We start from the raw sequence: 13,367 nt of genomic DNA, 5'->3' as shown, positions 1-13,367 counted from the left end.
AGCAGGCATATCACATTCCAGTCCAATCAATAAACAGAAATAAGGATGGGGGCAAAGAGAATTCATTCATTCATTTATTTAAAACACATTCAGACTGCTCCCTCATGCTCAAAGCAGCTGACATCATATAATAAAAGGCATCCAATGAAAGAAAACTACCCCTCCCAATTGGGTGAAACATACAAAGCCCTCTGTGATACATCCACAGAATCAACTGTGCAAAAAAGCAGATAAAGGCAAGGATCTCCTCGCGTAACAGGCCAAGCATTCCAAAGTTTAGGGGCCATGGTGGTAAAGACCCTGCTAATGGCAGTCATTAGATTGATGACAGCCATCAGCAGGGTCTTTACCACTGCTGCAGTGACAACCCACAGAGAAGGGCTTGATTGTCCAATCACGACTGGCACACTGGGTAATATAGGGAGGGGCAGTCTCTCAGATAGGTGGGTCCCTTGCTATGCTCCAGAAAACTGGCCTTGAATGTGGCTCTGGCTATAGTGCCATTTTGCCACAGTGTATGGGACACTGTGCATTAGATCTGGATCCTAAGGAGTGCAAGTTTTGTTCTGCTCACCAAGATGCCTCACCCCACCCCAACAGCTCCCCACACCCTATTCAGGATGGTCTCTTTGCCCACCAGAAATAATTTTGAGGGGAATGGGAGATGGAAGGGACAGGAAAGTCCCCTTGCAAGAGCTTCCTTCCACTAACGGGTGGTGCTGTGGTCTAAACCACTGAGCCTTGGGCTTGCCGATCAGAAGGTCGGTGGTTCGAATCCCCACGACGGGGTGAACTCCCGTTGCTTGGTCCCTGCTCCTGCCAACCTAGCAGTTCGAAAGCACTTCAAAGTGCAAGTAGATAAATAGGTACCATTCCAGCAGGAAGGTAAATGGTGTTTCTGTGCACTGCTCTGGTTTCGCCAGAAGCGGCTTAGTCATGCTGGCCACATGACCTGGAAAAACTGTCTGTGGACAAATGCTGGCTCCCTCGGCCAGTAAAGCGAGATGAGCACCACAACCCCAGAGTCGTTCGCGACTGGACTTAACTGTCAGGCGTCTTTTACCTTTACCTTTAAGGTAGTCTTACTGCTGCAATGCTTAAAACTGAAAGAAAGGGTCTATATCTGCTGGCCTCTGTTCCACCTGAAGGAGTTATTTCAGGAAATGACAGAGCTCAATGATGGAGCACATTTAATCTCTGGTATCTACAGGTAAAGCTAGGGAAAAACCTTGTCTGAAATTCTAGAGAGGTGCTGACAGTCAATAATAAACTAGGTGGATAAATGGTCCAACTCAGGATAAGATTGCTTCATATGCTTATTCCACCACTATCCAGTTTCTAGACCCGAGATAAATCCTCCAGCACTGATTGTGACTTGGTCTCTTTCTAGAACACGTTGGCATTCAACTTATGATCTGCTCCAAAAACATAAAATAAAAACCCAACTGAAACAATGATTCTATAACTAAAACAATGGCATTAAATGGAAGTGAGTGGCAAGAGGGCATCTCAACTGTCAATAGTTTATGGAAGTCAATACAGTCTTAGGGCACAAATTCCTGGGAATTGCACTGCAAATTGATGTGGAATTAAATGGAAGACGTACAAAAAAAGCATATATATATATATATATTGTTTTGTCTAACTTCCTTTTATTTCAACGGGCCATGAAAGATGCATCTACCGGGGGGGGGGGGCGACACCCCATAAGAATAAAATAAACATTTCTATGCCTTTCTGAACCCGCATTTTCTTTTAATCAAACATATTTTTATTTATTAAACATTTGTGATTTCTGGCCATCCCAGAAACAGGAATGTAGAAAAGGCAGAGCAGGTCTAAACTCCGCATTCTTACTTTCTAACTCTGCAGTTGCGGAGAACAGGGCAATTCACCGGAGAGATTGTCTCCCCTACCCATCTTCAGACATGCGCTGCGATAAATTCAAGGACTGTATTATACATTTCTCTACTCATAAAAGAGCAACTGAAGTTTGATGTCTATGCAGAGCAAACCAAGAGGAAGAGCTTTGCTTACCCATAGGTCTGTTTCTGTCCCTGAGGTCCCTGTGGTTGGGGTGTCTGTATGAGTCCCTGTAGTGGTGGGCGATGGCCATATCATCCAAACGGTAATGCTGAGGTGGAGGCGGAGTGGGGTGAGGCAGACCATTGGGCTGGTAAGACAAACCATTATTTGGACTGTACCGCTGGCCTGGGCTAATAGTGCAGGGCCGCTTGCTTGGATGCTCTGAGTGCAAAGGCTCTCTGTCAAAGCCATTTTCTTTGGTTCTAAAGAAGAAAAGGGGCAACACGTTTTGTGAAAGAGTTACAATCAGAGAAGAGTTACAATCAGAGAATTCAGAGAAGCTGCTGAATTGCAACTCATTACCAAACTTAAAACCATGGAGAGACCTGGTCTGAACAAAGACATTGGATTCTTATCTCATTATACATGACTAAGCCATTTTTCACCTTCTCACCCCTTGCCTTTTCCTGCAAGACCTATTGCAGTCGTTAAGAGTCATCAACAGGCTCATCTCAGCTATCTGCCAATCACCCATTCCCACCACCCTTCTGAGTAATACCCCTCCCCACCTTCTCACTATATAGAAGGATCTGGCAACTTCTGTTTCAGTGTATCTGAAGAAGTGTGCATGCACACGAAAGCTCATACCAAGAACTAACTTAGTTGGTCTTTAAGGTGCTACTGGAAGGAACTTTTTTATTTTAATAATACCTCGGGTTACAGACGCTTCAGGTTGCGTTTTTTTGGGTTACGGACCCGCTGAAACCCGGAAGTATTGGAACGCGTTCCTTCCGGGTTTCAGTGGTCACGCATGCACAGAAGAGCTAAATTGCGCTTTGCTCATGCACAGAAGCGCCAAATTGCAAACTGCACATGCGCAGACGCGCCGCTGCGGGTTGCGAACATGCATCCTGCACAGATCACGTTCGCAACCCAAGTGTCCGCTGTATTTCCTCCCTACAGGGAAGGTGAGTGTAACTTTCATAGCATATACAGTAGATGAAATACATTTATTCATCGTAGACATTTATTTCAGACTCCACTAAAAGGTGGGCAGACACCTTTATTCCAGCTTGTACCCTGCTTTGCTTTAAAGCTGAGCAATAGCCACATTCATAAACTGGTAGAAATCCTTTCTTCATGCCAGCATCTTACAATTTACTAGAGTCACTTTTTTCTTCTATTGCCCAATGCATGGGCACATAGCCAAGAATATTTGGCTCATTTGTGACTTTGCTTCTTGATAACGTTGTCATGATCTCCTATCGGAGAATGATCATTGCTACTATTTATTTTTTTACAATCTCTCTTGGAATCTATAGATACAAATCTCTTTCAGACTTAGAGAGTTATTGACAAGGGTTTAAATCCTCCAAAAACTGTGCCATCAGGAAGAGTACTATCAAGTGCCATAACATTAAAAGTGTTGGTATTTTTAAAAACATTCGTAAGAGTGAAAGATCAGTTCTTTAAACATATACCAAACCTTAAATGAAAACTGAGAATTCTGTGAATTTTTTCCCAGAGAGAAATATAATAGAAATAGAAACACTTTATTTGAATTGCATACTACTGATAAAATGCAGCAATATCTTTTACAGAATTATGAAAGCTCTCGAATAAACAGCATGCAGACATTTCTAGAGGAAAACAATTATGATAGCCTAATAATAATAATAATAATAATAATAATAATAATAATAATAATATTGCATGGGGAATATCATTAGTTCTCTACCAACCGTAACACATTCCCATATTTGCATTTCAGAGATTTTGCAGATGCATTTTGGAAGCCCCATATATAATGGTTGTTCTTAAACTGTTTGTATAGTAGCAACTACAGCACAGGTGGGCAGGGGGGGGGGAGGGAAACCCACTGCTGTTGATATGACTACAACTTTTCCTACATGGGTCATGATAGGCGGAAAAAGTAAAAGCACAGGGTTGAAAGGAAACCATGTCATAAAATGTTTATACAACAGTACTTTTAAAATGGTCATGCTGCTTTCTGAAATTGGATCCTTTCAAACAAAACGATTGCTGCCATCCTACTGCACATACTGCTATGCTACTTGGAGAACTTTCTGTGCTTTTCCCTCTTCTCATTGTATTAAGTTGCTATTACCCAGGGAGTGGTGGACAATTCTACCTTTGATATGCCTGTCGACACTAGCAGAAATGAAAGCTTTACCTTTGAAAGAAAAGAAACCCCCCACATGCTTTTGTGATAAGAGGAGATCATGTAGCTAAGATTGTGCATTTGATTGGCCCAACTTAGACTGATGGAACTAGATTGCAATGGACTGAAAAATCTGCATTGCAGATAACAAACTGTTTACAAAACATAAGGATAATAAGCATTTTTAAAAATGCTTTATTTATTGTTCTGGCTTACAAGTGGCAGAAGGTACCCGAATCTTAACTTTCATCTATGCAGATTTTTTGTGGAACCTGGAAGCTTTCCCATTTCTATACAAACCTATAAATAAACTATACAAACCAATAAAAACACCACTTCAATTAACATACATTGGATGTATCTGATTTTGTTATACTCAGAGCAAACCCGCAGAAATAATACCACTGACCTGGGTTTCCAGGTGGGCAGCCTTTACCACGTGGCACAGCCACGGCACGGCTCTGGAACCGCATGGTGGGACAGTGGGGGAAGAAATGCTTGGTGTCTCCCCTTCCCGGCCATGCTGGGATGCCAGCTGGATCTTGTCCCATGGACCTATCGGGCCACTGGGGGGAGAAGATGAAGATACTCCCACTGTTTTTCAGGGGGTGGCCTGCTGTGGGTTGCCCTCTTGGATGATCACTGCAGGATTCGCCAAACACCCATCCAGGAGGTGAATGGGCAGGATGAACGGGCCCTTCCTATGGTTTATTGGCCACCATATTTAGGCCCAGGAGGAATTTGCCTACCTCATAGCAACTGTCACAACTCTGGCAGATAAGACATTGGGTTGGATCCTTAACTGAGCAGGTACCCCGTTAAAGGGGTCTAGGAGGGGTGACTCTGTCCGGGAGCACATCGGGAGCCAATGGGCCAAAACAGATCTCCCAATACTGACTCTGGGCAAGGTCACGGCACCTGGTGCATGTCAGGGGCAGCTCCCCAATTCAGGGCTTACCTCAGTTGGTTTATCAACCAGCAGGTAGGCTGCTTGATATTAGATTCATACCTAATGCCTTGGCCAAACCAACTAGAATCTGTAATCAATAGAGTTGTGGCCTATTTCAACGCAAATACCAATCTCCTGTGTTTAGTTATACGGTCTGGCCTACAGCGCATGGCGAACATCCTGTATCCACACCAGCAAATGGAGTTATGCAAGTCATGACTAACTTGCCAATTGATTTCTGTAGGTTTTCCCTGACTATGACTTAGACAGGGAATGCAACTTCTATCCTTTGGAACCAACTTGCCCAAACCATTAAAAAAATTGTAATGTGGAAATGATTTATATGTGACCACTACTGAGACAATATTCTTAACACCTTGTCACGCACGACTTTTAAAAGGAGACCTATAATTAACAGGGATGCTGTGAAAGCTGTTATTTTTCATGCTTGAAGTGAAAATTGCATATTCACACGTGAATAAAAGTCTCAGGCAGGCTGCAGGGTTGGTGAATAAAACAAAAATGTGCAGGATGTTCTGCTGTTAATCTAAAGGTGATCAGCACTGGGGCTGTTGTGCCTTTGCATGGAAAGCAACGCACCAGTTAAGCTTGGCTGTGACTTCCATCGCTGTCTCTGATGACCATCAAAAAGTGACTACTGTTCTATTTTTATCTTGTAAGTAATTACAAGCTCCATAGTTAGGCTCAGTCTGCTAATAAGAAGGAAATTCATGCTGCCCATGCTCAGAGAAGCAAATAATAGTTGTCATGTGCCTGGGACCTAAAACTTGACTGGCAGTCAATCATCTGTCCTCTGTTCTGCTTAACTGGAGGCGTCAGGGATTGAACCTAGACCTTCTGCTTTCAAAACAGGTGTCCTATCACAAAGCACCCACAAGTTGCAGGGCACATTTCTGATTGGCTGAAGCAGAATGCAAGGCCAAAGAACATCTCCATTACAGGAACGTGAAAAATATGGTGGAGAGGATAGGGACAGCAGCCACTAATCCACATTTGATTTAGATCTGTAGGAAATGGATGAAATACCCCTCACAAACAATTAGCTTCCAAATTCAAGTGTAGTGGGTGTTCAGTAGACAGGAGGATGTATGGAGAATATATTTGAACTGTTATTATGGACAATTGCCAAGGTGACTGCTGTCCACCTATGGAGCTTGGGAAGGATTATTTAATTTCTCACTAGAAACTGAGCCTGAGTAATGCTACCTTATTCTTGTTGGCAAAATGCAAATAGAACAATAGCGTATTTTACAAGGTAATCAAATGGCGAATGAAGGTGCTTTTAAAATGTGCAACGGTGTGCAATTAACGACACAGGAATATCTTAACATTATGGAAATTGCACATCCACTTTTGTGGATAAGTGTTCTGAGCACACAATGTTCTGGAAGAAAGACAAATGTATGTTGACAATAAGGCAAGTGAAAAAAAAAAAGAATCTGAGAACTGCTGAAAACAACACAACAATAATTGTTCTTATTGCCAAGACCAACAATCAAAAAAAGGTCAGAAGCAGGAAATTAGTCAGTGGGGCAGTTGAGCATTACAGGATAAAAGAGTTTCTGCCAAAGGTGTACAGGGAAATTGCAGAGAGGCTGAAAGGAATTTGTGCTTGTCTTTGCTGCGAAAGATGTAGGTAACCTATGCTTAGGCTGACTTTTTTGAGGAGATAGTCTGAAGGACTGAGACAAATAGAGATGATCTTCTAAGGCTTACTGGCAACTAAAAAGAACAAATTGCCAGGACCAGATGGCATCCGCCCAAGAGAACAAATCAAATATGAAACTGCTGATCTTCTAACAAAAATATGTAACTTGCCTCTAAAATTGGCTTCCATACTAGCAATGTAAATAGGTGTTACATTGGAAAGTAGCCAATGTAACACCTGTTTTTTAAAGGAAGCCGGGAAATTACAGGCCAGTTAGCTTAATGTTAACATCTTTATGGGTAGATTAGAGAAGCACATTATTAAAGATAAATATTATCAACACATTATTAAAGATTCTGTCATATCAAGCATGTAGGAGAACATGTCTAAAGAAGAATCAGCATGGCTTCTGCAAAGGGAAGTCCTGCTTCTCTAAACCTTAGCACTCTCTGAGTGTGTCAACAGTATGTCGGTCTCACAGACACTGTAATCTTGGATTTCAGAAAGATTTTTTGTCTCGTTCAACTTAGCAGGACTGGTTATTGCAAACAGGAATAAATGAACAATTCTCAAAGTGGAGGGAAGAAAGAAGCTGTACTGGAACCTGTAGTTTTAAAGTTGTTTATAAATGATATGCAATTAGGAGTGAACAATGAGGTGGCCAGGTTTGTTGATGCCACCAAATTGATGACACCCAAGCAGAGTGTGAAGAACTTAAAAGGAAACACACACTGAGTGGATGGCCAATTTATTTACACCCCCCCAGAATGGGGCTGGGTGGAGTAGCATTCCAGTCCTTGAACTAATTTTGGGACAAATTTTGTACCCAATTGAAATGGAAGATCTTGGGGGAAAGCACAACCAACTGGAAACTGAAGAAAGGAAACTGGATAAACACTGTTGCTAACCTCTGCCATCTTCCACATTGCTGGTGCAAACCCAGCAGGGATTTGTTTTTGGTTATTTCTCTGCCTTCAGTTCTCCCTGGGTTAGGCATAAATATATCCACAGCACAATGCTATGCATGTCTCCTAAGAAGTAAGTCTCATTAAGTGCAATTGAACTTACTGACAATTACGTAGGTACAAGATTCCAGCCTCAGGTTACAAAATTCAGTAAATGAATCCCAAATATCCATAAAGCTGCCTCATCTTTGACATATTTCCTTTGTTCTTATAAAGCAAGGCGATTTAACCAATCACATGCACATTGTTGCTATTCATTATGCTGTATCTGGAAAGTTAGGTAATTAATATATACTACTTAGGGGCTAGTTATATATGTATCAATTTCACTATATTCTTTACATATGTATTCTTTACATATAAGTTCCTTGGCACGAGACAGAATAAAAAGCATTGGACCAAATGTGATGGAAAAGTCATTGTGCCACTTCCCGAAATAGGGTAGAAGTCGGGGGGGGGGGAGTCATTTATAGAGTGAGGAGAGCATTTTTCATCTGGCATGCTATGCAGTTATAAAAAAAGAAATATATGTACATATATGTGTGTGAGTGTGTTGTCTCCTCAGGTGTCACTCTCTTCTCTCATTCAATGACTGATGGCTCCCAGTATTATTGCAGAAACAGATTGATCTTTTTAATGAGCTAGTTTAATAGACTCCAAAATCTCACTGTGGCTGCTCATCCGTATCAGACCATATGCACCAAGAAAACATTCAGTGAAACACAGAGCTCTGTTGGCAGGCTGCTCCTAGAGTAGACCAGGGTATATATAATATTTAAGTTACTAAATTATAGTATATTATATTAATTGTATTATATGTTTTTTCCTGGTTGTCCACAAACCTTTATGGTAAGAGTGGGTACATGCACAAGGCAGGAACAAGGAATATTGCACCTTTTTTCAGCCTTCATTGAACAGGCAGCCCTTCACACCAAGGAAGGGTGAAGGGTGGGATTTATTAGCTTTATTTTAACTAATTTCTACCCCACCTGCTCAATTTTTAAAGTGGGGGGGGCAGTTCTCACTAGCAACTTAAAATCAATAAAAATTATAATGTCTAAATGCAAGCATTCCATCTAAATACAATATTGGATAGTAACAATTTCCAAATCCACCAAAGTCGCAAAAATTGGCTAAGACCAAGAACAGCAAGCAGAATTAAGCTTTACCCCTTCAAATTGTTTGTTCTCTTTAATTTATGAGTCGCTGTCCACATGCATCTCAAGGAATCTACAAATGTATCATAAAAACAACTTGATGGCATTAAACGGCTTTCAATAGGCCAAGTCTCCACACTTCAATAGGAGCAGCTGTCTGCAAGAATGTGTCACTATCGAAAAGGTCCTGTTTCCTACACAATAGCAGGACTTATTGAAAGATCTTTATACCTGTAAAGGCTCATCTGGGAGAAGTTTCTCTTCAAAATATCCTGGACCCAGAATGAATGGAACAACATGCAATTTAGCTTACACGGAGATGGTAGTCTTTCGGCAACTTGAATATACTTCTCAGCTTTTCTGCCTAGCTGTAGTTAGGTTTTGCAGGTTTTGAAGCACTACAGAACCTGTAAAACCTGTTTGAGCTGAGACAGTAGGAGGAAGAGAAGGATATCAAGTATATACACTGCAGCATCAGACTTATGCAGCCTGCCATCTTTAAAATACCTCTTCAGCTTGGTGAAAATCATAAACACAGGCTTGGATAGAGTGGTTTGTTTCTGTTAGGGGAAATTCTTCATGGCAGTACTATTTATAGCCTAGTAGAAAAGCACTGCGTGAGAAATCGAGAGTCATTCTGTCTCTGCAAACCCTTGTGCAATGCTATGCACGAGCTCTTTCCAAAATCTCTTTATGGCTCACTAAAGTTCATATTTGGCAGCCTGTAACTTCCTTATTCAGGGGCGCGGGTGGCGCTGTGGGTTAAACCACAGAGCCTAGGACTTGCCGATCAGAAGGTCGGCGGTTCGAATCCCTGTGACGGGGTGAGCTCCCATTGCTCGGTCCCTGCTCCTACCAACCTAGCAGTTCAAAAGCACGTCAAAGTGCAAGTAGATAAATAGGTACCGCTCCGGCGGGAAGGTAAATGGCGTTTCCGTGCGCTGCTCTGGTTCACCAGACGTGGCTTAGTCATGCTGGCCACATGACCCGGAAGCTGTATGCTGGCTCCCTCGGCCAATAAAGCAAGATGAGCGCCGCAACCCCAGAGTCGGTCACAACTGGACCTAATGGTCAGCAGTCCCTTTACCTTTACTAACTGCCTTATTCACCAGGTTTTTCATGCTGCAACAAAACTCTAATTAGGGATGAGGGAGAAATTTGGTTTGGTTGGCATTCACACCTCCCAAAACAAGATGTGAACCAAAATGCAGCTATTTAAAACGTGCACTTCTCTGAATTTTGTGATACAGTTCTCCAACCAAATAGAAATACAAATATTAGGGGAAAGTGAGCACTTATTAGTGAAAAATATGCAAAATACATTATATTAGGGGGAAATGCTTTCAAAAATATGTATGGTAGGCAAAATTGCACATGAAAAGGTTTATGTTAGGGGGAAAGTGTACTAGAATTTTCATTAGGATATTCTATTCTATTCTATTTTTTTGCAGATTGATGCAGAAACATGGATATCTCAAATGTAAGTCTGGAAAAATGTGAAACAGGTACCAAAACTGACGGGTTTGCCTAACCCTAAACCCCAAAGCACTATAGTGCTTCAATACAAGAAATGTTCTGATAGCACTTGTGCAAGAGTTCAAGAAATGCTGATAATACATTTTATCGTTCCAATCTTTGGATCCAAGTCACTGTAGACTTCCAGTGCTGCCACCAATGGTAGATATTAAAAAAAACTTCCCAGTACCTGACATTCTCTTCTGGGTTTATTTTATGACACAGCCTCTAACAAGACTAGGACATCTCAAACACCAGGTTACCATTGTGAACAGATATTCTAACACCAACATGCATGTTTTTAGAAACTGTAGTATTTCCAGACTCAAGCACAGAGTTAGAAATCAAACTGAAATTTATGTTGCTTGCCTAAACAAGGATAAACACATTATGGAAAATGCATAACAATGGGAAAAGTTGGGCAGTGACACAGAAATCAGTGAACAATTTCAATGCCATAATTTAAATTTGCCAAAAGATTATCACAACTCCTTTTGTTCAGTAAGATTGATTGATCAATCTAACTAACTAACTAACTAACTAACTAACTAACTAACTAACTATATTTATATACTCCTAGATTGTAATGAAACCTCAAAGAAGTTAGCTATGTTTTGCCCTGCAAGGATGGTTCCATATGGTTGACTAATTTGGATTCTCAAATTGCAAGATAAGTCTATGGCATAAATATTGTGACATCTTGGGCCATGTCATGACCTAATTGACTTTGGATCCAGTTGGGTGAGAATTCTCCCTGCTTCTTTTATTCAAGTATTCAAGTAATCTTGGTGTGCTGTAACATCCGGAGTTGACTATCCAGAAGACAATGGCAGTGTAATGTCTAATATTTAAATGGATCATCTATACTGAACTCAGCTTAAAAGGTGAACACCAACAATTAAATTACTTATAATTGCTGTTGATTAAATAAAAGCAGTTTCCCTTCTAGCTATTCCAGGAGCCTGTGCCAAACATTGCTCAGATATCTGAACTTGATTTCCTTCTCTTTTGATTTATGCTTGTTCAGAAGGAGTCATAGGACAGTGCTTTTAAAAATCATGAGGAGTAAACTGTGGTCGCTAAAAATAAGCCGGAAAGTGGAAACTAACTACTAGTCGTAAGAACAAGGAAAATTGAAAGCATAAGGGAAAACATTGTGGCTTATCCTTAAAGTCATCTAGAGCCAAGAAATCAAATGCAATCTTCTATAGATAAAAATAAAATAAAAATACGAGGGCCTGACCCAGTCCACTGAAGGCACAATAGTTTACACAGAATTCTGGTAGGCTCTATTATTACTAGTATTATTATTTAATTAAATTTATATACCAGCCTTCATCCGAGGATCATAGGGTGGTTTACAATATAAAACCACAAAATGCATGCTATAGTTACAAACAAAACTATAGCTCTCCACAGTTTAAAAAGCCAGACATAGATTGTTTAATTAGTCAAGAAGAGGGATTGTTTTTCCTGGTGCCTAAAGTTATATAAAGAAGGCACCAGGTGAGTCTCCTTGGGGAGAGGATTCCACAAGCGGGGATCCACAGCAGAAAAAGCCTGCTTTCATGTTGACACCTTCCAGACCCCTCATGGAGGAGGCACACGAAGAAGGACCCAGGGTCTGGGTCGACTCATTTGGGGAGAGAGAGTCCTTGAGTATTGTTTTCCCTTTACCACGTTTACACGCAGGCAGTGCTGGGGCATGTTAGGGGGAGCAACTACAGCATCCCTATATAGCATTCCTGTTCAGCTCAGTGAAAATTATATGTGAGCCAGGGAGCCAGAGTGGGATATAGATGGCTGGAAAACAGCTCTTTAAACCAGAATATAAACCATCTCTCCCTCTCCTGGCCTATACTGAATGTTTTCTTAAGACAAAAACACGAAACAGAGACAGTGACAGTCATATCTGGAATCCAAATGATCTGCTAGCCACTTTAAATGTGCATGCAACAAACCAAACAATTTGTTGGCTAGTACCCGTGAACAGAGCTCCATTATAATCCTAATTATTTAGGGGCAAATTGTGCCTTCAGGCTTATCATGAAAAAGCAGAGTTCTCCACTGATTACTGATAATGGAACATTCTGTTGCATTCAAGCATAACTTAGTTAATTTATTTTAACTTGATTTTTATCCTGCCCTCTTCCAACTATAAAAACCAACTACATTTCTATCGAAATAAAAAGCCCAGCATTCTGCAACAAACTCTGTCAATAAATTCACCCCGCCTCAGTGCAATGGGATGTCACCAGAGCACTCGCAGATGCGACTAAATACAGAACAGCAGATGCGATTGTATCAAATATGCTACAGGGCATTCAGTTGGACAAAATCTGCAGGTCCAAATGAGTTGTTTTGTGCTCTGTGGCTCAAACACTGGCTTCACCTTGTATGCAAGTTCTTGGACAAGTTTCATCTTTTTTGAAATGAGTATCTGGTTTGCAGCAGAAAGCAGTGTGATCAAAAGAGTGGCTACTAATACAGAGTCTGGAATCTGGATGATGTCATCAGTTGCTACGGACCAGAAGACTCTGTAGGCCAACAGAGGACCTGCCTTAGTGGGATGGCATTGGTACCATCAGCCCTCCTGAGACCATCTGTAGTAATTTCTTCTCCCACCCTGTGGTGCTAAGAGCCAGGAACCTGACCTACTCCACTACAAAAAAACCACTACAATATCTATCCTCTTCATAACCTGAATGGTCAAACCTGCCATACAGAATTGGCTTTGTTGTGCAGAATAGATTGCCATAGGAGCTAACCGTTGCAGACCCTTCCAGAAGAAGACAGGCTTTTGGGAAACGAGTTCAGCTTCCCGCTCCCTCCACCCAGGGAGGGACTGTGCTAATCTTGTGACTGTGTGAAAGATGGAACAGTTCAGACTGGGACTACAAAAGAC

General features: G+C 41.3%; 1 protein-coding gene across 8 annotated transcripts in view; it reads right to left on the bottom strand.

Moving 5' to 3' along the window:
• Positions 1-13,367, bottom strand: part of RUNX1T1 (RUNX1 partner transcriptional co-repressor 1) — a 151,160-nt gene that overhangs the window by 33,892 nt on the left and 103,901 nt on the right. For all 8 annotated transcript variants that reach the window (XM_083517312.1, XM_083517310.1, XM_083517306.1 and 5 more), the window contains one exon: positions 2,038-2,288. In XM_083517312.1, the coding sequence (XP_083373438.1) occupies positions 2,038-2,288 (251 nt within the window). The remainder of the gene's footprint in view (positions 1-2,037; positions 2,289-13,367) is intronic.

The sequence above is a fragment of the Podarcis liolepis genome, assembly GCF_965112155.1.
Source record: "Podarcis liolepis genome assembly, chromosome: 8".
Classification (NCBI taxonomy): Eukaryota; Metazoa; Chordata; class Lepidosauria; order Squamata; family Lacertidae; genus Podarcis; species Podarcis liolepis.
The sequence above is the reverse complement of the archived record's forward strand: the minus strand, read 5'-3'. Positions and strand labels throughout refer to the sequence as shown.